Raw genomic sequence first — 26,220 nt, forward strand, 5'->3', positions numbered from 1 at the left:
TCTGGAGAGCTTGGCTGTGTCTCACATTGCCCATTAGTTTTCCTGTGACACGTGGGCCCTGTGGAGGAAAGATTTATGGCCAGCCCCCAAGCCAGAGAACAGACTTGTTGCTAAGGCAGGAAAGTGAGAGCTCCCCGGGCTGCTGCTGCTGCAGGGGGAGCTGAGAGCTTGAGGATCCCCCCTTCCCCCACCAGGAGCCTCCTCTGCTGCCGCCATAGCTAACTCTCAAGGAACTGGCATCCATTTGGGCACGTGGGGCCCTTCTCCTGTGACCTCAGGCTCCTAGTTAAGCGATGGTGGGAACTTGCTGGCACCAGTGCTAAGTGCTGCAGGTGCAAAGGAAGGCAAGAAAGGACGGTCCCAGGACCACGGGGGACAAGCCAGAGGAAGGAGAAATGGAGGCACCCGGCGGGATCAGGAAAGGCCCCTTTAAAAGGGGGGAGTTTGGCTGCGACTTGCAGGAAGCCGGAATCCTGGGGGTGGGAAGGGAGAGAGAACTCTCTGCAAGGGGGAAGGGGCAGCCTTCCATCTTGTGAAGGGGACACCTGGGAAGCCGGTGCCTCTGGCTCACAGAGGAAGGGAGGAAGCCTAAGAATTCTGGAACGGCAGCGAGGGACCAGAGAAGGGCGGCAACAGTCATGCAAAGGCTTTTATACTGGAGGTCACAGGGAGCCCCTGGAGATGGCCGCGGAAGGGAGGGACGCCTCCGAAAGGCCCTGAAAGCTTCCTCTGACACAGAGTGGAAGGTGGGGAGGTCTGAGGCAGGGAGACCCAGCAGCGGGGATAAGGTCCCCCAGGGGAGGGTCTGTGTCAGGAGGAGCACACAGGGGAGAGGGGACAAAATGGAACTGATGAGACTTGGCAACAGATCGGACGTGAGAAAGGCAGACTTGACTCCTTCCCTTGCTTCTGATGAGCTCCCACCCCGCACTCCCTCCCATTCCCTCCTCCATCTCCATCTCCCTGCGCCCCTCGCCCACCTTCTCCCAGTACTGGCTCCAGCCTCATGCTCCCTTTGTCCTTGCCCCTCATCCAATACCAGCCCGTTTCTCCCTCTCACTGCCAAGCTTCTGACAGAACCCGAGTCTAGCCAATGGCCCCTGTTCCTTGCAGAGCCCTTTGCCCTTTGCCCTTTGCAATCTGGCTTCCAACCTCATGAGGTAAGTCAGCATTCCTTCTGAGGCTGCCGGTGACCATCCTCCTGTCCCTCGTGGTGCAGCTTCCCTCTCCTGTGCCACAATAAATGCCCTCAGAGGCCGACAGGCCGTTGTTCTCTGTGACAGTGCAGAGAGATCCCCGGGGTCTCCGTGCTCGTGGAGGGGTGGGTGGGTGGGGCTTGGGGTTCAAGGGTGCCAGACATCCAGAAAACAGCATCAGCTCCAAAGGGGGAGACCGTCCTCGAGGGAAGCCCTGGAGCGATTGGTACCGGTGTCGGTTTCCTGGCTTTCCTGGCCCAGGAAGTGCGCTGATGGATGATGGAGCGGCTGCGTGCAGAGGCCGGGAGGGAGGCCAGCTGCTCGTCCAAGCTCGGGAGGAGAGACGGCCCCGGGTCGTGGCAGTCCGGGCTGTCCCAGAGCTGGTCGCTCTCATCGACAGGCAGACTAGATCCAGGCCCCCATGCCAGCGTGGCCCCCGTGCCGGGTCTCTGCGCGGGGAGGTCCTCTGAGAGAACGGCCACTGAGAAGGGCTGAGAGAAGAAGGGAAGAGAAGAGAAGACAGAGAAGAATCCTCTCCCCTCTGAGCCTCAGTTTTCTGTTCTGCAAAATGGAGGCTTGTTTGTTCTAGATGGGGCCTTCCCCTTTTCATTTCTATGTGAATTAGATCTTCCTAAAGGACGTTTCCATCTGGAGGCGGGGGGCCAGGAACACCTGAGGGCCTGCCTCTGATGCAAACTGTCTGTGTGAGTCACTGGAGCTGGCTGTGTTCCCCGTTCCCAGTAATCATCAGAGCTCACGCTCACGGACCATTCTAAGGTTTGCAAAGCACCATACAACTCTCTTTTTGTCCTCTGAACAACCCTGGGAGGTGGGTAGTGCTAAAAGCTCTTATCTCCATTTTACGACGGGGAAACTGAGGCAGACAGCTTAAGCATCTACTTGACTCCAGGCCTAGGGCTCTGTCCACCGCATTGCCTCTGAGCAGCCCGTAAGCAGCGGTTGAAGAACTGCTGCCCATCGGGATTGGTGAAGAGAGCCGCTTTATCGGGGTTCTCAATACCTTCTGGACTCACCTTCATCCCCCCAAAAACTTCCATCTGGCTGACGCCGTTTAATTGTCTAACCGTCCTCCCCGGGGACATTTCTTTTAAAGTATGAATCCTCTAGAAGCGCCAAATTCTGGAGCGAATCAGAGGCACATTCGCGATGCCCAGGATGCTCGGATAGTCGGATGGCACCGTGAGGACTCCAGTATAACCATCCCCTCCACCAAGGCAGATCGCAGCCCCTCCAGACAGCCCTCGTCCATGGCCTCCCACAAAGGGAGCAGAGTTTGTCGGACCCTGAGCCGACCCATGTAGCTCCATGATGCTCAAAGGGGCAACTTAAAAGGCCTGGCCAGTGAAAGGAATTCCGTGGTTCTCGTCCTCATCCCCCAGGGAGAGGGGACTTCCAGGAGAGTGAAGGTTAAGGCCTTTTTACTTGTCTGAGAAAGAGCCCAGCGCTAGGGAGATGGCTGAACCCCGTTTTCCTGGGTTCGAGAGGCTTCTGGGTGCTCTGCTACAAGGCTCTCGGCCAGTTCTCCAAAAGAGGAGTCAGTCCCTCCCAGTGAAGCCCAGCTGGCTGACCAGGCCACTGTCCATCTGTGGGCAGCACAAAGCAGCCCCTTGTCCTCGGGATACGTGCCCATTTGTGCGTGGCCAGAGCGGGAGTGTGGCAAGTGCTCAGGAAGTGCTTGTGGGTGCCCTCTGACACTCTGGCCAAAGGAGGTCGTGAACAGCCTCGATTGTTCCTCTCCCACCGCCGACCCCTTCGGGACACTCCCTGGCTCCCACGGCCTTTCTCTTCCTTCGAGGCCCTCTCCCAGATCTCCTCCCAGCATTTGGGACTTCTTCTCTCTGGGCGGACGATGGGCTCACTGTGGCCACCGCTGAGCCGGAGTGATGGAGAACACACTGAGCCTGACTCAATGGCGTCTGTTACCCAGAAAAGTGCCGCCGGGAGCCGCGCTCGGTGCCCTCCAGGGAGCGGGCTCTCTGCTTCCCGCTCCCCTTAGCTCTGAGGAGAGCCAGCATCCTGCCTACTCCCTAAGCCAGTGCGAGGGCCAGAAACCCGGCCCCCACCCCGGGCCCTGTCCCGGTGGGAAGAGAATGAGTCACGGGCGGATTCCAAAGCGAGCTCTTTCTGCCCTTGTGGCGCCGGCTGCTGGCTTTCCCAAAGCCCTAGAGACCCTGCCAGCTACAAAGGGCAAATCCAAACCCTTCGGAGGGATCTCAGGATGGCGAGAAGGCTCCCGGGGGAGCGACAGGGCCGCAGGCGTCTCCTCGAAGCCCTTCTTCCCCCAGGGTTCTCCATGCCCAGAGTCCAGCTCTGCTCGCACCATCTGCCCACAGACTGGAGTCTCATCAAGGCCTCGGTTCTAAGACTGAAACCAGACTCTAACCTGGCCTCTACCTGCAAAGGCTCCTTATGAATTACTCAGAACTCGGGCCTTCTTCCCACACCGTCTCCCACCCCCAAGTCTTTGTAACTCTAGAGGACTCCCCCCTTCCCTCCTGCTTGTAGAGTCCCTCCCCCCCAACTGCTTGTGCCCTCCCTTTATTTTGTCTTAACCCGGTGCCTGACGCATAATAGGTCCTTACTTTCTGCCCGTCAGCCTGCTAGGCTGTGGGGAAACTGCCCAGACTTTCTGGGCCTCAGCTTCCCAAACATGCACTGAGCACCTACTATGGGTGAAGAGGGGAACACCTTGGAGGGCTCCCAGCAGCTCTGACATTTTTGTGTCTGTGCGCTCAGGGTCTGGCACAGTAGGTGCTTTAGGATGGCGTGGAGAGGAGCAGATGAGCTCACAAATCATACAGTGACCCTGTGGGCGAGCGAGCTGGGAGATTCAGAGAAAACTGTCCGTGAGGACATTTAGGGGGGAGGCACCCATCTGCCAGGAGCTTAAGGAGGGAAATCACGCATGCAAATGTGTGGAGGGGGGAAAGTGCGGGGGAGGCTCCGGATCGCTTGGGGCTCAGAACCCATGGAGGGGAAGAGCATGAAAGCACCCTGGGAAGTCTCCAGTCCTCAGTTAATTCTGGCCCCCTGGGCCTTGTGGGCCGTCCTTGGCGTCTGTGCCGAGTAATTTAGAGCCTGGTTTCTATGGGGAAGTCTATTCGGGGCTGACTTACACACACAGCGCTCCCATCCACCTGGCGGTCTGCAAAGCATGGCAGAACTGGGATTTTTTTAATCCAGAGCCCTTTTCTTGGCCCCGGGATTCCTTCCTTAGAACTTTATCCCAGAAGGAACAAGACCCTGGAGGACTCTGGGCACCGGCTGCCTGGCACTCCCAGGCGGTGAAAAGCCCCAGAAAGCTTCCAGACGGGGAAGCCGTAGCTGGACCTAGCCCGGAGGGAGATGATCCCCGAAGCTGAAGGCCCAGGGAGAGACCGCGGGCCCAAGAGCGAGAAGGGTCTGCAAGCAGCCAGCCAGGAAGGGGAGGGGGCTGCTGGGGCTGGAAAGGCAGAGCAGGGAGGATGAGAGGGGTGGAGGGGAGGAGAGCTGGTGGCTCTGGGAAGTGACGGCAGGGAGGAGCTGAGGGGAAGTGACGGGGTCTCCACAGCGACCCCAGGCTACAAAGTTCAGTTCTATAAAGGGGGAACAAAGGCAGAACTAAGCAGGGATGGAGGCCGCAGAAATCTCCTGTGAGTCAGAGATTCCCACAGAAACCGTGGTTTCAAATGTGCCCAGAAGCTCAGCACAACCTGGAAAAAGCCCTTTGGACCCAAACGGAAGTAAAGGCAGCGCATCCACAAGGGAAAGCACCACCTGGAGAAAGGGTGGCGTCCCAAAATGGGCCGTTCCCTCTGCGATGGGTCTAAGGCAGAATCTCGGGGAGCACCGACAGCTAATGGGCGCGCTCTGAATGATGTACCGGCAAAGGGGATTGAGGAGAAGCCAGACAGATAGAAAAGAAACCCAGAGTAGGAGACTATGCGGGAGGAGCGGTCTGGGCTCCAGGGACATCTGGGCTCCTTGCTTTTCCTCCCCAGCACCTCCAGGCCCTGGACAGCTCCCCCTGGGCCCGGAGTGCTCTCCCTCCTCATTTCCTGCCTCCCCTGGCTTCTGCCTCCCCCATCCTCGTAATCCGGGCGCCTCCTCTCCGTGGCTACTTCTGATTAGTCCGCCCCCTAGCTTGTGTTTACACCCCACGCCATGATTGTCTGAGGCAAAGACTGACTTTTGCCTTGCTTTGTAACCCGGCGCTCAGCACAATGCCGGAAACAGCAGGTGTTTAATTCATGCTTTTTCACTAACTCATCAACAATGTCAAATGCAGCAAAGAGTTGAGAAGAAATGAGAGTTTAAAAACGACCGTGAAAGATTTGGGGGAGGAGAGCAGCCTTCCCAATTGCGAGTACGCGCTTTTCCTGGCCCTGGAGAGGCGCCTTTCTCCTCTACCCTCACTCTCAAGTACCATCAGGTGTAATCCCAGGGAATGGGGGCAGGGTGGGAAGAGGGCCCTCTTACAGCACCCTCACCTGGCCACTAGGGGGAGACAAAGACTGTGATTGAGAAGTTTGCCCAAACCTTGTTTTTTTAATTAACTGGCCATTGAGGGCCAGGTTGTCGGCCCTGGGGCGCCCGATCTCAGCCCCCATTTTGTTCTCTTGCAGCTGAAACCAAGATTTGCTTCAAATACTACCATGGAGTGAGTGGGGCTCTGCGGGCGACCACCCCCAGCGTCACGGTCAAGAACTCGGCGGCTCCTGTAAGTCTCCCCTCCTCCTCTCCTTCAAGTCCCCTTAGTTCAGCTACCAGCTTTCCCCTTTTTCTGCCTCCCAAGTTTCTTCCAATTTTGAATGACTCCAAGCAGGGAGAAAACCAGCCCATGGAGGCAATAGTTTTAATGAAAGCATCTTGTTCTTTAAAATGTACTGATAACCAGCCCTGAAGTCAGGAGGACCTGAGTTCAAATCTTGACCCGGAACACTTCCTGGCTGTGTGACCCTGGGCAAGTCACTTAACCCCAGTTGCCTCAGGGGAAAAATGTACTGATAACAATAATAATGATGATGATAGCATTTCAGGAGTTTTTACTAGCTGGGAAATCCCTCTACTGTGGAGGAAGTGGTGACTTTCAGCAACTTGAAGAAGCAGAGTCCTCCAAGATGGATTTTTTTTTCTAAATTGTCCTAAATCTTAAAAACTTTAACTTGTTCCCAATCCGCCCTTCTTCTACCCCACCCAGGCCCAAGCTTGGCCTGAGATTATTGGCCAGTGACTTCTGAGGAGTCCACTGAATTTCGTATGCAGCTATTCAGGCTATTTATCCTTTGGAGGGTCCTTCCACCTCCTCCAGGACTGGGATCTTCTATTGAACAGGGTGTGCTGGATGCTCCCACTCCCAGAACCCTCCCACCACCAGATTTCGTACCCTTTCCCTAGCTGGGCCTCCCTTCTCCTCCTGATAATGACTCATCTCATTGATAAGCAGTCTTCTCTCCAAAGACTCAGCTAGGTCTGGTTAGAATCATGGATGTCGAAGATGTGTGCCCTTGGAGCCCCCAATAATGTGGGGATGACTTTTCAGCCCATACTAATGTGCCAGGATGTTTTCATCAAAAATTGGGGACCGGCCTCTTTGACAAGGAACATGTGTATGTTGCCTGCCGCTTCTGCTCTTTGTGATTCATTTGGTCAAAGGAACATGCTCTGATTTCTCCCCAAGCAAACTGATTTTCTTTTCCTGATTCCCCAGGCGTCATATTACTTTGTTCATAGCTTGAAATATTTGGGGGTTCTTTCTGTGAGTATGGTTGGCATCTCCTAAATAATTCCTCCTGTCTTCCTGATTAGGGAATCCCTTGTGAAGCATGTGATGTCGATTTTTTTGATGGCTTCCATTTATCTTTTTAAATGATGACCCCCTGGGCTATATCCCTGCAAGTTCTTCCCTGGGCATTCCAGACTTTCAGCCAATCCCTCCACAGAAGCAGCTTCTCCACACTCCTCCCCCTGTCCCCAGCTCCATTCCCCCTCCACCCCCAGACCCAGCTACTGGAATTGCTGCTGCTGAGTCCCTGCCCCATCCTTGTGGATGAGTCCAAGGCTGCTCCGAATGCATTAGGACAGCCCCAGGGATGCCAGCTTTGGTGCAGGTTAGAATGAACATCAATGGAGGCCCTCGGACTGCCTCTGCCGTCTCAGGAAGTGGCTTAGGACTAATTCCTAGAAAGCTACTTGGGAAGCTGAGCTGTAGGCTACAAGCTAGTACCATAGGCCTGGTTCCAGGCTGCTGATTATTAGGCAAACCTGTTGGGTGTCTGTCAGTGGGCCCAGTGTTCTGGAGGTTCCCTTAGATCCTTCTGGGATTTGTGATTACAACAGTGTGGGTCGGACACTTTCACATCCTCCTTTACACATTCATCCTCCTGGCAGCCAACCTGGTGAGTAGTCTTCCTAAACTTAGCCATCCTGGCTCTCAGAGACAGTGTCCATCACTAAGCTAATATACAGCCAGTTAATCAACAGGCATTTATTAAGCACCTGCTGTATGTCAGGCACGGTGCTAACCTCTGGGGATACAAAGAAAAAAAGGGAAAAAAAAGTCCTGTTCTCAGGAAACTTCCATCCTAAAGGCCAAGAGACAATCAACAAATAGAAGACATAGGGTAATCTCAGAAGAGAGGTGCTAGCCGCTGGAAGCATCACCTATGGAAGGGGGAGTTTAAGCTGAATCATAAAGGACATCAAGTTTCTAAAGGAGGGAAGTGAGAAGGCCTGGGGGAACAGCCAGGACAAAGGTTCAGAGATGGGAACTGGCTTGTTGGGATGAGAAAAGGCAAGGAGGGCCAGAATGCAGCATGGACAGAAGGGAGAGAAGAGGAAGAAGCCAGGAAGTTCCGGCTAAAAAGGGTTTGCTATGCCAAAGGGAAGCTGGGTTTGATCCCGTGCTTGCACTCCTTTGGTAGCAGGTCCACACCCTCCTCCTTAGGAGACATTACAGGAGAAGGATGGGGCAGAACAGAAACCAGATGGGCTGTTACACCCGAGCTCACCTTCTCTTCCCTCTGCTCCCTATAAAATTTGATCTGGGAACCTTTTTTTCCACCCTCTAGTAGGGAGGGGATTGATAACAAATTAAAGCCTTAGGCCTTGTGACAGGCATTGAACACCAACCAGGGAAAAGGTAAAACAACACAACGCCCTCTCCCAGGGAGGTGGTCAGTGTAGAAGCTGCCTGCTCTGCCTACATCTAAGTGCTGCCCTGCACAAATATCAGAGCAGGGAAAAGAGGGTGGTCTCTGTGTAGTCCCCACACCCTGGTTGTGTTAGCTCCTGACATCACTTGCCCAGAAGAGTCATGTTTTGCTTTGTAAAAATCATTGTGAATTTCAAATGAATTCTGCGACTTCCTGAAGGTTATTGGAGATATCCTGGTGTGCCCCCAAATTAGGCTGGCCCAGAGGGAATTGGGTTAGGCATCACAAACCAATCATCTCTGAGAAAACATAATAGGACCTTAATGAAACTATTCCTGCTTTCAACAATAATTAATCTTGCTGTCTGTAGCACATCTTGAGAAGTGTTTAGAGGCCTAGGAGATTTAGATAAGACACATGTTCTGCTTCTTTCTTCCTTTCTTTTTTTCCCTTTCTTTTTTGCTTGTTCACTGGCTTTTTAAAGCATTTAGGGTTAAATGACAAAACCAGGATCACATAGCTTGTAAGTGTCTGAAGTTGGATTTGAACTCAGATCTTCTTGAGCCTCTAGAACTGGTGTTTTATCCACTGTCCCCATGCTTGCGTCCAATGAGTCCAGTAGAGGAAAAGACGCAAGATTCCACGATAATAGCCCAAGAAAGCTACCAAGAAAAGTACTCGATGATGTCCCAAGAGCAAGATCGCTATTGATTCGCCATCTTCCTTCTCACAAAGTAGGCAGCATTCAAAGTGGCTAGAAAATAAGTAGAAATTCGGTGGGTAATAATAGAAAGGGAGGGCTTTTCAGGATTGAGTAAGCAAAGGCATGGAAGTGGGACAGCACAAGAGCATGTTCAGAGGCAAAGAATACAGTTGGATAGGAGCATGAAGACCATCCATAGTTAGTGAGAGTCAAGGTTCAAAAAAACATGGTCCTTGAATGCAGAGGAGTCAGAAGCTTACTTAGAGGGCAATAGAAAGCCACAGAACAAGGGACTTGACTGGCCAAACTTGATTCTCCTCCTTGCTCTGCTTCCAACTTTCTGGATTTCCATACTATTATCGCCCCCCCCCCTCCTGATTTTCAGCTGCCATTTGCATATTGTTTTCCCTCATTGGAATTTAAGCTCCTTTGAGGAAGCAAATAACTTTTTTTTTGCTGGTCATCCCCAGTAATTAATGGAAAATCTAACATATAGTAAGTGCTTAATACATGGTCATGACCCTTGTCTCGTCTACTATGGACTAGGCACTGCACTTAGTGCTGGATTTGCAAAGAATAGTCTTTGCTCTCCAGAAACACAGGGTCTAAAGAGGGAGACTTCCTATGGTTTTATCTGGGAGTTGGGAGAAGCCAGATCACCCAAAGGGAGCATGGAGGTGTGGAACAACTTGCAAGAAGCAGCAAGAAGGAGAAGTGTGGGTGAGCTCGTAAAATACAAAAGAAGGCAGGTATGTCATGGTATGGGGAAGGGGCTACTAAGCCTGCTCTATCCCAAACCTTTGGCAGCCAGCACTCCTGCGATGTTGTGGGTACTTAAAGCATCTGAAAATAGGGCCTTACAAAATTAGGGGGTGGGTGTGTGCGTGTGTGTGCGTGCGCGCGTGTGCGTGTGCGTGTGTGCGTGCGTGTGTGTGTGCGTGTGTGCGTGCGTGTGTGCGTGTGCGTGCGTGTGTGTGCGTGTGTGTGTGCGTGTGTGTGTGCGTGTGCGTGCGCGTGTGTGTGTGTGCGTGCGCGCGCGTGGAGACAGAGACAGACATGAAAATACAAGAAAGATGGAGAGACAGAGGGGACACAGAAAGAGGGAAAATAGAGAAAGTGAAGAAAGAAACACAGAGACAGAGGTGGAGGGAGAGAGACGCTAGGTACACTTAGAGAGGCAGAGAAAAGCAGAGGCAAATGGAGGGAGTGAGGGAAGAAAGAGACAAAGCAGAGATAGAGACAATGAGAGAGACAGAGACAGAAAGAGCAACAAAGACAGAAAGAGGCAGAGACAGAGATGGAGGGAGGGAGAGAGGAAGGAAGTGCACTGGAAGGGAAAGAAAGGAGAGAAGAGATTTAATGGAAACCATGAGGTTCCTGGACTATGGGGAAATTCCCAGGTCAATGACAACCTCATAAATTTAATGTAAGTTGAGAGTTACTGAGCCCAGGAGTTACCAAGGGAAATTTTCAGCTCAATATAAACATGCAAATCTATCAAAGTGATTCCTCCATAATGAAAGTAGAATTCTTAAAAATAATCCTCCTGTGGAAGGTGCACAATTACTCCTGAAAGGGGAGAGCCACGTTCTGCTGCTTTTGGTCTCAGTTGGGCTTTCCTGGACATGACTTCCCAGCTCCTGACAGAGAAGAAAGATCAGAAAACGGCTCCCGGCTGGTCCTTTATGCTGCCCAGGAGAGGGCAGCTCCTCCATGCAGCTGCTGGGCTCCCTATGGATCCATCCTCCGAAAGGGGCAATGCTCTCAGCTTATGTTCCGATGCTGAGCCTGAGGGAGAAGAGAATCTGTGGTCTATAGGAAAACCGCTCCATCTGCCTCTGGGTCCCTGCTTGCTATCTCCAATCATCTGCTTCTCGTCTCCTTAAAGAATCTTTCTTCCATTATAGGTTAAGCTGCTGGAGCAGAGACTTGTGTTTTTATTTGCATCCTCAGCACCCAGCACAGTGCCTGTCACACAGTTGGTGCCTAATAAATGCTCACTGCTGGGCTGATTGGTTGATGGGATTCTCCTCCTCCAAGAACAAGCAGTAACTCCCAGAAGACCATATATTTAGATCTGGGAAAGGCCTCAAAGCCCTAACACCTGGTCCCACAGGTACCTTTCCTGAACTCCATAGAGATGGCCCAGGTCTCTCTGGGCCTGGAAAGGGGTTCTTCTTGACGCCATCTTGGGGTGCCTCCTGGTCTCATACAGCCTTACTTTGAATATTCTAACCGTGGCCCTTTTGAGGCTGTGTCAGTGCTCATCTTTGATCAAGGGGCCCTGCCCTACAACAAACAGGAAGTCCAAAATGCTGGACTCATGGGGCCATGACTTTGAATCAAAAGGTTCCACTCCATCGTGGAAGGAGCTCCTAAAACTCTGGGGCCACCTGGGCTCTCTCCACTGTCCTCGTTCCAGGGGCCTACTGTCCTGGCTAGAATGAGGCAAAGCAAGGGCTTATCTCTCTCCCGAGTCAGGCTTCTAAGGGAGGCCTGAGGAGGCGTGTTTGTGACAGCGTGCTTGTAGGCAGATGGGCCGGGACCAGTGAAGGGTGTGATTGCAGGAAGTGAGCTCCCCATGGGAGCCAGGGAGCAGAGAGGGGGGTCAGCAATAATGAGGGCTGGAGCTTTGTCTTCTGTGAGCAGAACGGAGAGGCTGGGTCACGATGCTGAGGACTGAGGTCCAGAAGAAAGAAGCTGTGGGAGCACATGTCCAGACACCTCCAGCGGGTCCCTAGACAGCAGAAGAAGCAATGATATGATAATACTGACAAATATAAATAACATGTAATCATGAAGTACATGACCTGATGTCAGGAGACGGAGTCCAACATGTCAGCTCTACCATCAACTGGCAGTGAGACTCGGACAAATTTTTGGTATCTCTGAACCTCCATGGCCAGACTAGATGGTTCCTGCTATTCCTGCCAGATGAGCTTCTGCTTCTGCGACCTAAGTGTGGTCAACCAAGCCATCAGTGGATCCTCAAGCATTTATTTCTCTGGCTTCCTTGAAGACTCAGTTGATATCCCACCTCCTGCAGGAGACCGCTCCTGCCCCCTCCAGTTGTTCGTGTCTCCCCTTTAAATGATCTTCTACTTCCTTGTCTTGTTAGGTACCAAGATATTTCCAGTTTGTTCCGTTAGACTGAGAACTCCTTGAAGTCAGGACTGTGTTTCCCCATGGTTTAGCACAATGCCTACCAAGTAGTAGGCACTTAATAAATGCTTGTTGAGTGAATGTCTGGATTAGGCTCCAACTGTATTCAAGATACTCACTTCCAGTTACAGAAAATTATAAATAGAATCTTTCGTGGCTTAGAAGGCTTATAATCCTCATCAGTCAAAAGAGCTCCCAATGATGAGAGCTCCTTGAAGTATCAACTTAAGAAAATGCAACCATTTTCTTTGGCCTTTCCAAGCTGATTGCATCTTCCTCCCTTCACACACTCTTCAGTCTAGCCCATAACTTGTGGCTATTTCTCATACATCATGTTCTGTCTTCCACCTCCGCACATTTGCTGCTCCCCCTGTTTGGGAGGCACTCCCTCAGCATCACCACCTGAAAAAAATCTAGCTTCCTTCAAAGCTCAGCTCTCACTGTTAGAGTCCCAATCCCCCAAACTCCTTTGTGTTTCTTTTTGAATGTACGAGATGTTTCATTCTTTCCTGTGTGTTCCCATTCCTCTCATCCATAGTACATGGCACACAAGTGCTTTTTCATTGATTAATTTGACTGAGGCCTAGAAAACAAAACCCAAGGAAAATTCCGCGATTTGAATCTTGGGGAAATGAACCCACCTCCAAAGAGAGCCAGATGCCAGCTGCTCTTGGTAACAAATAACATAAGGACTAAAAAAGGAAAAAAGTCCTGCCAGCCCAAGAATAGATCCTAGTATTTTCTATGAAAAAGATGTGAACCACAGGAAAAATGACGATTCTGCCTTCACAGAGTTCAAGGGGACTGTCCGTGGAGCCCGGAAAGCCTGAGCTCAGATGCTGCTTCCGATCATTACCATGTTACCATGGCCAAATTATTTTACTTTTTGGGTCTCTGTTTACTCATCTGTAAAATAGGAATAATAGTGCTGACCTCACAGGATTGTTGTTGTGAAGATGAAAGAGATAATGTTTGGGAAGTGCTTTATAAACTGGAATAATGATTGGTGGTGATGATGGGGATGGTGATGGTGATGATGGTGGTGATGGTGATGGTGGTGATGATGGTGGTGATGATGGTGGTGATGATGGTGGTGATGATGGTGGTGATGGTGGTGGTGATGATGATGATGGTGATGATGGTGGTGATGGTGGTGATGGTGGTGATGATGATGGTGATGATGGTGGTGATGATGATGGTGATGATGGTGGTGATGATGATGATGGTGGTGATGGTGGTGATGATGGTGATGATGGTGGTGATGATGGTGGTGATGATGGTGGTGATGGTGGTGGTGATGATGATGAAAGTGATGACAGTGACAACAATGACAATGATAATGATACCATCTAATTGTCCATGTTATATATTAGAAAAGCAAGGCCGAGGGAAAGGAAGTGACCTGACTAATGAATGACACAAGGATAGTAAAAGTACCACAGCCCACCTACAAAAACAGGACCCCCTCCAAGTACTTGGCTCTTTCCATTCTCAAATGCCTCATCTTGGTTCATTGTACATCTATTAAGCACCTGCTGTGAAGTGAACAAGACCTCTGTCCTTGGTGCACAGGATAACTAGAGGGTGAAGATGACTTTTACCTCCCAATCCACCCACAAGCATTTATTCAACACTTGCTACATGCCAGGCAGTGTGCTGAGGCCTGGAACTGCAGCAGGATGATTGTCTTTTCTTTTTTGTTTTTGTTTTTTGTTGTTGTGGTGGTGGTGATGATGTTTTTTTTTTAATTTATTTTTTAATTTTATAATTATACATTTTTGACAGTATATATGCATGAGTAATTTTTTTAATAACATCCCTTGTAAACATTTTTCCAAATTTTCCCCTCCCTCCCTCTACCCCCTCCCCTAGATGACAGGCAATCCCATACATTTTACATGTGTTACAGTATAACCTAGATACAATATATGTGTGTAAATCCAATTTTCTTGTTGCACATTAATTATTAGCTTCCGAAGGTGTAAGTAACCTGGGTAGATAGACAGTAGTGCTAACAATTTACATTCACTTCCCAGTGTTCCTTCTCTGGGTGTAGTTGTTTCTGTCCATCATTGATCAACTGGAAGTGAATTAGATCTTCTCCATGTTGAAGATATCCAGGTGATGTTTTTTTATTTGTTTGTTTGTTTTTTCCTGAGGCAATTGGGGTTAAGTGACTTGCCCAGAGTCACACAACTGGGAAATGTTAAATGTCTGAGGCCAGATTGAATAATTTTCAAAAGATCTCTGGACATCTCCTATTTAATTTCCAACAGTCAGGTCAGTGTTCTGAAAAGCTCTCAAATCCCAAGACAGCCTCCACCAATCTTTGGAAGTTTAAAGAGATTAGATGGCGTTGAGAATTCCCCTCTGGCTCATTTCCTCTCTTCAAAGGGGTTTTCAGCGTTATCCCCCCAGGGAGGGATTCCAGGCAGACTGTTTGATCAGTGAAAGTGGCACCGAACCCTATGGGTGATTTATAATTAGTGAGAGTTTGAGTGATTTAAATTCTGAAGTTTCTACTTTTCTGCTGAAGGAGCCCCAGAAAGATCAATTTATTTACATCAAGGACATCAAAGGGCTCTCACAGTTTACTTGAGGTTTGGAAATAATTTAGGAAACATTTACAGGCAAAGTGGATGTATTTCTTGACAAAATCCATACAAGTTTAAGATAGAGGAAAAGTGTTTACTTGTGTGGGAGTGTGGGGGACAAAAAACTTACCTCCCTCTGCATATAATTCTAGGCTTTGTCCCCATCCCCACATGAGACTTTCCAAGATGAGCTTGGTCTCCTGGTAGACTAGCCAAAAGCTCCTCGCTCATGGGAGCTTTGTAGTATTTCCATCTTTGTAATATCCCCACTACTCAGAACTGTGTCTTGCACATGGGGAGCCCTCAATAAATGTTTGTCAAATGAATGAATGGCTACTTATCAGTAGGACATGTGACCAGTGATAGCACAGAACTCCCTCTCTGTTCTGCTCCCCTCTCCAAAAGCCGGGCAGGCTGACCACCAGCAAGATGTTGCTCCACTGTCTGGGTCAGTGTTTTGTATCCCAGAACCCCTCTGCCCTGCCCCCAGAAGTACTGAGCTCATAGTGACACTGGGAAGCCTTGACACTTGTATTTCAAGCAGAAAAAGAGAGAACATCCGAGTGCTTGACTGGATGCTAGGAAGCCCCCGGACCCCCAGCATAGCCTGCTGCCTTCCCATCACCTGAAGCTTTCTCCTCTCTGCCATTCCAAGCCGTTCTCCAATCTGCCTAACAAACATCTAGGGGAAAACTTCCAGAGACCATTTGGGCACCTGGCTGGTGGTCAGCTGAGAACGGGGGGATTGAATAGAAAGTCAGAGAGAGATGAGCACTCCGGGAGAGTGAAGTGACTGCCCGCTGCCCAGGACCAGAGCACTCCTTTAGCACATCTCCCAGCTCAGTCAGTAGCAGAACTGATCCTCTTGGCCAACACCAGGTTCTCTGCCCTCTCCCCTTTGGCCCCTGGAACCCTCGTTAACGGGGTCTCCAACATCCTCAAGTGTCTAGGACTTGCATAGACGTTTGTCCGTACCATTTGTCTCTCCTAGGAGAATGTAAGCTCTATGAGGGCAGGGCTAACTTTATTGTGACCCAGCACCGAGCTCAAGGTGTGGCTCAAATAAGTGTTTGCTCGTTGAGTGATTGAGCTCTTCTTCCTACCTCCCTCCTCGCCCCTTGTGACCTTCTCTGGGAATCGCTTCATCTCTGGTCAATCCTTTCTTGAGCATTGAAATTTTACTCCCTCATGCTCCCTTCTCGCCCCCCAACCTACCCTGGACCAAAGAGCTGTGAGTACAAATGTTCCTGCCGCCTTCTCTGGGCCCTCCCTTTGCTTCCATCACTTCTCAACTTCCATCACTCTACATACCCATTATGACCTGACCCAGAAACTCGGGGTGGCCATCTGAGGAAAAAACAACAATATATAACCAACACCTCTTGTTTTTCTATCATCATTTTCCTTCCTTATTTCCCACTTCCTTTCCTGCCTCCCCCCTGCCTGTCCATTCTAACAAAGATTTTTCTTTTTTCCAAAAGAAAGGAAAGGAGGAAAGGTAGTTCAGGAAAATGAGTCAATATATCCCAAAAGCCTGACAACGGATGCTCTATGCAGAAAGAAGTCTTCCTGAGGAGCTCATCAAGTGCCTCGGACTTCTCTTCAACCCAAAGTTTGTCTTCATAGACAGGACCTTCCATGGATGTCTTCCAAAAATGTTTCCCCAACACCCAAGACCTCTTGTTTATCAATTGCCTCATTCCCACATCCTGCATCTCTGCTCCACCTCAGTCACTCACAAGTGGGTCCATCCTTTAGGTCTGTCTTACCATCTTATGAAACTTCAAAATCATGAAGTCTGAATTTCTCCCATTTCTTCCACCTCTGCTTCTCCCCCTCTCCTCCTAAACCAGTTCTTTGCTCTCATTGCAATCTCTGTTCTGACCTCACTTTCCTCATGTCTGGACTCCATTATTGCCAGGTCCACTTCCCATGAAGCCCTGTCCCATAATTTTCTTATTATTCTTGTCTTTCTAGTCCTTGACCTAAGCTCAATAAAAAAAATTTGTTTTTAAGCATCCAGGTATTTGATATCTTGCCTAATTTTGCTATAGTGCTCTCTTCCTTTTTAAAAACCTTTTCCTACTAATGATTGAAGAAGGGAAAGAGATTGGAATATGAAGGAGAGAGAAAATTAAATCAATAGAAATTGTCTTTAAAAGAGACTAGTATGTTTCCAGTGGTCTTGCTGTTGTTTTGCTTTTATTGCAGTGGTCCCTGACGGGTGGTCTCCACAGGAAACCTTTGGGCTTGCTTGTGCCCATCTTGGCTCAGCTAAAACCCTTCTACAGCTCTTCGGAATAATTAATGCTTAACTCGTAGTAGATCATTGTCAGCTGCTCCCAAACTACATCTGTGATAAAGTGGAGGAGGGTGAATAGTTCTTGCATCCTCCCCTTAAGGAGCTGGACTCAGCTAAGCAACATATCAGTGCTGCTAGGGACTCAGAACCCACCCTTAGTCCCAGGGTCCTGATCCAGTTGGCCCCGGATCCAGTGCACTCTCTCCCTAGATGAGGGAGTGGTCCCAGGCAACAGAAGCACTTAGTGAGTGAAGTCTGCTGATATACCACCGGGGACTGAAGGTTCCCATGCTTGCTAACCTGATTGCAAGGGGAAAGCTGGGGGCCTTCGGTGCTGGAGGCACCGGTGTAAGCTCATGCCTCTGCCCGCTCCTGGCTTACTCAGGGCTCCTGGGAGTTTCCCCAGCAGTGATGCTGGCCAGGAGCATCCTGGAAGAAGAACAACTACCATGGCGTGCCCGGAAGGGGGTTGCCTCCCACAGCAGGTCAGTAGGGTTTCCAGATAGACTTTTGTGTGCCCACCAACCTGGGGGTGGCCGTGGGAGCTCTGACATTTTAAGTGTTCTGTTTGAACACCATTCACCACAGACCCATCAGGAAGCCAATCTGGGGTGGACATGCCATGTGGAGAACATATATAGAGTGTGGACCTGTGCTTGTTGCTGGGGCAGCTCCTCAGACACGAGGGAGCCCCGACTCCTCCCCAGTAGTAGTATTCTTGGCCATGTTCAAGAGGCAGACTGTCCCATCCAGCTGGAGACCTTCCTCTAGGTCTCTTCAGCATCCCATGGCCGTCGGGAGAGCTCTCAGACTTCCCATCTTTCTTTGATTCCCCCTTGTCCAGTCATGATTGTCTTTACATGGTTTGTTGCAGCAACTCATCTGTGGCAACGTGAAGGACATTCCACAACCATCTTCAGCTTAACTCCTTGTGAGCTTGCTCTAGCCACACTGCTTCCCCAAATTTGGTTACCAAGGTTACCAAGAATCTCTTAAATCTAAAATCTTGAACCTTTTCTCAGTGCTTGTTCCCCTGGACCTCCTATAGTTCTCAGTGCTACTGTTTGCTCCTCTTTCCCTCTGGATACTCTCTTTCCTTGGCTTCCATGGTACCATTTCCTCTCAGTTCTTTTATCTATCCGACTGTGTTCCCCACTTTGCTGGATCGCCATCTCACTTTCCCCTTACATCTAACCCTCCTCCAAGCCAATTTCTGTTGAAAACCCCATCATAACTGTGGGCTTCAGAGGGCCACATGAATTCAGCCCCAGAGCCATAGTTTCTTGCAAACTCCAGGGGCAAACTGTGAAGGAGATGGGTGTGTATGGGGTGAGCTTCTCCAAGCCTCTTTCCCTAGAATCCTTTGTCTGCCATATTAACTCTAAGAAGTCTCAGAACCAAGCCACGTGCTCCCACTTGTTGGTTTTGTCCACTCTGGTCCCTATCCCATTAGGGAGAGTTCTATTATCTTTCTTTAAGACCTCCTAGTGGCAGACACAAATGGGTTTGGGAGTTATCTGCAAAAGGTGACAAGTGACTATTTTCTCTTCAGAAATTCAATTGTTGGATAAAAAAGTCGTCTTTCCTGGAAGTTTCCTAACTTTGTGACTTTGAGCCAATCTTTTTACCTTTCTAAGCCTCATTTCCCCCATATCAAAATTGGAGAACCTTCTCAATAGGAGGGTGGTCATGGGGAACCTGCTTTGTAAACTCAAAAGCACCATCCACGAGCCATCGTCATTATTGTTCATGCTATCACTCATGTCCATAGAATGCTTTACATTTTCCGAAGTATTTTTTCCCTCACAACTCTATGATGCAGGGACAAGAAATATTATTTATACCCATTTTGAAGATGAGAAAACTGAGAGATTGTGTAGATTCACCCAGATAAATGAATGTCAAGAGTTGATTTTGAATCCAAGTTTCTTCAACCTAGGTCTGGTGCTCTCTGAGCCATGCTGAAGATTTTCCACCTTTGCTATTCTGGAATAGTGTAACACTTACACAAGAAATGGTGGTCTCTGGGAAAAATGGGGAAAGTTAAATGGAAGTGGTCTGAGGGTGCCGTTCCTTACTAAGCCAAAGCAGTCATTCAACTGAGGAAGGAGCCAGTCTAGCCAGAACGGAGTTTAAGGACAAAGTACAGCTTATAACCAGGTCACTGGCTGGTCATGTAGGGGTTACAACATAATGAATCGTTTTTAAACTTCCTGTGTGAGTTAATAGACATGGCAAGGGGCAACTAAATGGTGAAAGCCTAGATGCCCTCTGATACTATACCCAACCTTTCCCAGGATCCCTTCAACTTCAGTTTTCCTCATTTGTAAGAGAGGGATGATAATTTCTGTAATAAGTATTCCATGTCGGTGATGGGAGGTGGAGATGCTAAATAGCTGACATTTATGCCTTCCCTCCAGGAATATATATTCCTTGAGGTCACAGGTCTTTCTCTTCTTACCTGTATGACCCAGACCACTCTAGTTCTCAGTTTCCTCATCTGTAAAATGAGAGGGTTGAACTCAAACCTCTGAGGAGCTTTCCAGCTCTAAATCTATGGAGAGACATATATAAATAGAGATATGCAAAACCTATGGGGAAAGGGGGTGCTTGTGAGAGTTATTAGAGAGGTGGAATTGACGAGTGTTGACATCTGATCGTCCAGAGCTAGAAGGGACATAGAGGGTCCTTGTTGCCTGGTCCCCTCATTTCATAGATGGGGACACAAGCCAAGGATTGACTTGCCCACTGTTAGAGGTAATAATTACCAGAGGTGGGATTTAAAGCTGGATCCTAATAAACAATGAGGAGGAGAGAAGCCAGGAAGCTGTCGGCACTCTCCACGCTTTCTGTCAGAAACATTGTTAAGTTAAATTTCTAAGTAGGTCCTCGGGTGACAGGACCTACAAAAAGATAGAATTAAATAATCTTTCAGCTTAGGACAATTCAGAAGGACTTCAGGAGAGGTCTGCCTCACTTGGGTAAAAAGGGAGTGCATCCAGTGCAGACGGTGTAGACCCCTACCAAGGTCTAACATGCTGGGTCACTACATAACAGATCACCCTAACCTCCATTTTTGGTGGAGTTTTAAGGACTTCAATGATCCCAGAAGGTGGGCAATATATGTTCTTGACCCCATTTTATGGAAGGGGCAAATGAAGCTCAATGAGAGGGAAAGCTTTCTTCAATGAACCATTGTCATTATTGTTCATAGCAATCACTGATGCCCAGAGAATGCTTTACATTTTCCAATATTTTTTCCTTTACAACCCTAAGATGTAGGGACAAGAAATATTATTTATACCCATTTTGCAGAAGAGAAAACAGATTGTGTAGATTCACCCAGATAAATGAATGTCAAGGGTTGATTTTGAATCCAAGTCTCTTCAACTGAAGTCTTGTGCTCTCTAAGCCATGCTGAAGATTTTCCACCGTGGCTATTCTGGAATAAAATAGTGTATTGTTTGAAGTAAGTTTGAAGGTTTCAGTAGGTTATGATTATTTGCTTATTTTTTAAAATTGAGATTTGACGGTGTTGGTGAGTCAGAACCCAGGAAGGACACTTTATGAATTGGGCCGAGCGTTTTCCCAGAGTTCAAGGAAGCTTGGTCACAGGCTGCTGACATGGTATGGAATGCTTGCTTCTAGGAGGGCCATGTTCTCACACACACACACACACACACACACACACACACACACACACACACACACTCACAAACACACACACACACACTCACAAACACACACACACACACACATACACACACACACACACACACACTCACAAACACACTGTAACCAGCAGTCTTATACCTTGCCCATCACCCCTGGGCATCCCTTTAGGGTCTCCGTGCTGCTCCTCTCTGGAAGCCCACCTGCCTCTCCAACCCGCTAGGAACACAAGCTCCCAGAATGGCTGCGCTCACAACTCGGGGCTGTGGCACACCCACACTCTCCCTCCATCAAGTCAACTGAATTTGCTCCAAGGGCTTAGAATCCTGGGATAGCCCTGGGCTGATACTGTTCACATTTTAACTCTTTGATGGCACCAGATACACCCACTCTCCCCTGAAGAAGATGGAAATCATGGGAACGAGTTTGTGTTTTCTCTCAAATGAAAATGAACAACTTTTGGCTCTGGGCTGATGTAACCTGGGGCTTTTTGAACAATCTCCTGAAAAGAATGGATGTGAGGAGGGTCCGGCAGAGACCGTTACCTGGACCCTCTGGCCACCGCTCCCAGGGGCTGGGAGAGCCTCCCTCCTCAGGGCCATACACCCCGAGCTTTCCAAACTAGCAAAGTTCTTAGAGAAATTGCTAAGGAGGCTCCCTCCCCCCATGATGTCCCCTCAGCAGAAGGGCAGAACATCTTAGTGCAGGGGGACAAAGATGACAGGCGGACGCTGGAGGGGGCAAAAGGAGGAAGGAATCGGGCAGAGCTGGGAGAGGGGGAGAATTCTGTCTCCGAGCTTCCTTCATCCATGACCCAGCGTGCTTAGCACTGAAAACCATGTCAGAGCCATGGGAACAGCGGCTTCCTTTACACAGTAGAAAGGGCCTGGGCTTTAAGTCAAAGGGTCAAATTCAAATCTACCCTCTGAGCGTTACTACCCGAATGATACCCAAGGACCATGGCCCAGCCCTCCAGCTCTAGGAAGTGAGCCAGCCATCTTGGAGCCTCCACCACAGGCTCAGGGCAGGGCCGGGGTCCCCCCTTCCCATTTCGCCTGTCTAGTCCATGTGCCAGCCCCACGTGCTGATAAAGCCTTAGACCAAGGCTCTCCAAAGCCCCCAGACCCAGGACAGCCAAGGTACCTCTGGTCCCCAAACAGAGCTCTAACTAGGCTAGTGCAGCCAGGGCTTGGCTCTGCCTTAGGGCACTGAATTTAAGGGGCACCCAGCATAGAAATAGCAGGACTTCATGAAGAACAGCAGACGGACCAGGCTGGAAGCCACCTCGGGGACTAGCTTTCCCCCATCAGATGCTGCCCTCCCCCCCATTCCCAGCCACGGGGCGGAGCTGCTGGCAGCCGAAAGGTTCCCAGTGGGGGCGGGGCTGTCGGGACTTGCCCCCCGGGGCCCAAGGACTCGCTTCATTCCGCTAACCCACGGGGTTCGGGACCCCCAAGGAGAGAGTGGAGCGCACAGCCTCGGGCCGGGCAGCCTGCCGGCCGTGCGCTCCCGCTGGAGGAAGCATTCCAGGCTGCCCACGCCGACCTCACCTTCTCCCCATTTCCCTCTTCCTACAGATTTTTAAAACTATCGCCAACGAGGAGGCTGCCCAGGGCCAAGGAAGCCGGAGGCTCATCAGCTTCTCGCTCTCAGGTACGGCTCGCTGACGCGGGCGGGGGATCGGTGGAAGCAAGGCCGGCGGCAGGGGGGGGGCTCCACTTTGGCCCCAGCTGGGCCCCGACTCTGGGCAAATTCAGAAAAGTTACTGCCCAGTCAGGCTCGGGGCGCTGTCCTGGGGGGGGGGGCTGGGAGAGCCCTCACTCCTGGGAGCATCAAACGGGATAATGTCCAGAAGGAAAGACAGAAAACCCTTGGGTCTTATCCCGGCCAGGGATGGAGGGGCAGAACCAGAACCTCCAGTAAAACCTGACAGGTCCTGATCATCCGCAGGGGCAGCCCTGGGCCCAGCCCGCCTCCCTGAGGCTAAGACCCGCAGGAGGAGATTGATGGCCCTGGGAGCCCCTCACAGCAAACCTTTGAGGACTCTGCCAGAGCCTGACTCCCAAAGCAGAGTGATAATACCTTTATTTCCCTTAAAATAATTGGGCTTAAGTGACTTGCCCAGGGTCACACAGCTAGGAAGTGTTAAGTGTTTGAGGTCAGATTTGAACTCAGATCCTCCTGACTTCAGAGCCGATGCTCTACCCACTGCCCCGATGGCTTATTTTTAAAATCCCAATCTGGAAGCACATGGGATGGAGCAGCTCTCCTGGATGGCAGCCATTCTCACTGGTGGGGACATTTCCCCAGAATTATAATAAGGGCTATTGCCATAGCACAAGTAGAATGTTTACAAAGCACTTGGCAAACACTCTCGTTTGCCCCTCACAAGACCAGTGCTCTGGATTTTATTATCCCCATTTTACAGATGAGGAAAGTGAGATTCAAAACATACATGTGCTTCTGGTCACATCACCAGGATATGTGAGAAACAGCCCTCGAATCCAGATTTTCCTGACTTAATGAACTAATAAACTCCATTGATTACGTGTGGGATATCATTCCCACAAAATCAGCAAACCTCCGAGCTTTAAAATCCCAATTATGTTCTGTTGGGGGAGAACAGGGAGGGAATCTTAGTGTGACAAAGACCCTGAGTTTCAGTGTCTCCTTTTTGTCGAAGAAGAAGGCGCGGGAAGGACTGACCCTCCTCCTTTCAGCTTCTCTGCTTTTTAAAGGCAAATGTTGATGATTCAGCCCACAGCGGACAAAATGAGCAAAAGAAGGCCAGAGCAGGAAATGATTAAGCCGGAGCCCGAGTCACTGGTTAACCCCAGAATCCTTGAGACTTGGCTGGAGTGACTTCGAGCATAATCCACACAAGCATCCTCGTGTGTTCTGATGATTTCATAAGCACCTCCTAAGTATTCTTTGCAGCTGGAGAGCAGAAAGGAAAGGGGGGGAAGAGGGGAAAGCTTTCACTTCTTACTTGCGTCACTGCCCTACTGACTGTGGACTCTGATCTCTGCCCAATGACCCAAGCCCCCACGGGCATCACGGAGCCCCTGCTCCGGGCTGGACCAGCCTGAGGCTGTCTCCTCCCTCACATTCAGGGAGTGCTGGATGGGGAGTCAGAAGGAGCTGTCCAAACCTACCTTAGGCACTTTCTTTTTTGCTTTGCTTTAGTCTCTCTTTTTGTTTGTTTTATTCTTTCTTTTTGCAAGGCAATTGGGGTTAAGTGACTTGCCCAGGATTACACAGCTAGGAAAGGTTAAGTGTCTGAGGCTGCATTTGAACTCAGGACCTCCTGACTCCAGGACCAGTGCTCTATCCATCACACCATCTAATTGCCCTCCTTAGGCATTTTCTAGTGGGATCCTTTCCTTTCTCAAGCCCTCCTTCACTTATCAAGAAAGGACTCCATTGCTTTGAGAGTCCCTTCTAGTTCTAAATCTAGGACCTCACCATCTTTCATGGAACAGCTCAGGCCCTGCCTCCTCCTGAATGACCATGGCTTGGACCCCCATGGCCCCTAATACGCATCATTCTAATCGTGATGAGAATCATAATATCTCTACAATTGCCTGGGCTTTTTTATGTGCTGTAATTAGTCACCACTTCATGAGCTAAGTATGGCAAACGTCATCATTTTATCCCCGTTTTACAAGTTTGGGAACTGAGGCTCAAGTTCAGTGCTTTCTCCCATCATCATGGGCGAGATCTGGAGCCAGCACACAGGTCTTGTCGTTCTGGCGGCCGGGATACCTTTCCCTTGGCTCCATCCTTCCCAGGGCTGGGGACCCGAGAGATGCTTGGGAAGTCTTGTCTATTTCCATCGAGCTCATTGGGAGCCAACTGGCCTCGGGGGTCTCAGCGGGTTCTCACAGCACTCAGTCTGCGCTCAGTCCCTAGGGGTGCCCCGCCATAAAGAGGAAGTGTCCAGGCCTTTCTCCCAGTTCCTGGATGCCCTGAGATTATTCCAGCTATAGTCATTGAGGACCCAGGGAGGACCACTTTAGAAACATCAGGGCTTGTGGGGCGCTTAAAAGTCAACTCTAGAGCAAAGAGATAAACTAGCCTGGTATAAAAATAGGAAATAGCACGTTTCCTTGCTATTTATTAGCAATAGACAGAGGAAAGCCTGGCTGCAGATCTGTCTGCTTTCCATTGTTCTGCCCTTGAGTGGGTGAAATAAGAGCTTTAATTCTGAGCTAAGGGCTGGTAGATTAGTTCTGTGAGAAGATAAGCCCCTCCCCACATTTCCATAGCAAAAGCAATCCAAAGCCCATCTCATTAACCGTGGGGAAATGTTACATGCAAAGCTGGATCAAGGGCTGTTTCCTCCTGGGGCAGCTCAGGCTGAAGCAATCTCAGGACTATGTGCGCCCCTTCCACGCCTCTCTTTGCCCTGCTGAAAGGCTGAGGGCTTAGAGTGCCTTTCAAGTTCATTATCCTTCTGCAGTGGCTCTGTTCCCCTGCTTCAGGTACTGACTAGCCTGAGAAATGGTAAATTGCCCTTCTTGAGAGCATCACTGCCCGCTGAGAATCCTATTTTGGACATATTTTCACCATTTTTAAAAATGTTGCCTTTTGTTTCCCATTAGGAAGGAAAGAAGCAAGCATTTATTAAGTACCCACTGTTACGTCAGGCATTGAGCCAAACGCTTTATACATTTTATCTCATTTTATTCCCACAACAACCCTCTGAAGTTGGTGCTAATGTGGTAGTTCCATTTTACAGTTGAGGAGCCTGAGGCAAACAGAGGTAGGGTGTCTTGAAGCTCAGAGAAATTAAATGAACTTTCACTCATGGATGCACAGTAGGAAATGTGGGGGCCAAGATGCTCATGTTTCTTCTGAGGTGGATGGTCTTTCCCCCTTCACTTTGCTGCTTCCAATAGCTAGAACGCTCCTTAAAGTTAGGTGAGGTTAGGTTCAGAAAATTGAACTCTCCCCAGCTAATACTGGTCCATCCTAGACTGATGACCCCCTGCTCTCATTCTCCTCTGTTTTGTCATCTCCCTGTCACTGTTCTTTCATAACGGGCCATCTGAGCATTTGTGTGGCTGACATCCCCTTGTCAGTGAGGGATTATGGGACACTAGTTTGAGAAGGAATGGGCTGAATGGCAGGAGGGGTGTTAAAGGCCGACCCCAGGGGAAGTTCTTGGGTTGTTAAATATTGACAGAGGAAGGTCATGGAGTACTCTTCCCCGGGGAGCTTTGAGAACTGCCTACCTGAACAAGGTTGTTGCACGCTGTCCCATCTGAAGGGGGAGGGGCAGATCACCTGCAGGTCTCCCTGGGCCTTCCATCGGCAAGGGCAGGGGGCAGAGGTAGTGTTGCCCAGATGATGCTGAGCTGGGTAGAGCTGTGGAAGCCACGGGTTCTGGAGAGAGTTACGTATGATTGGCCCCAGTAGGAGCCCATTTCAAGAT

General features: G+C 49.8%; 1 protein-coding gene across 1 annotated transcript in view; it reads left to right on the forward strand.

Moving 5' to 3' along the window:
- Positions 1 to 26,220, forward strand: part of HECW1 (HECT, C2 and WW domain containing E3 ubiquitin protein ligase 1) — a 234,034-nt gene that overhangs the window by 144,891 nt on the left and 62,923 nt on the right. The window contains 2 exon segments of the mRNA XM_074284517.1: positions 5,822 to 5,916; positions 22,361 to 22,436. Coding sequence (XP_074140618.1) covers positions 5,822 to 5,916; positions 22,361 to 22,436 — 171 coding nt within the window.

This window comes from Sminthopsis crassicaudata, chromosome 1, assembly GCF_048593235.1.
Source record: "Sminthopsis crassicaudata isolate SCR6 chromosome 1, ASM4859323v1, whole genome shotgun sequence".
NCBI lineage: Eukaryota > Metazoa > Chordata > Mammalia > Dasyuromorphia > Dasyuridae > Sminthopsis > Sminthopsis crassicaudata.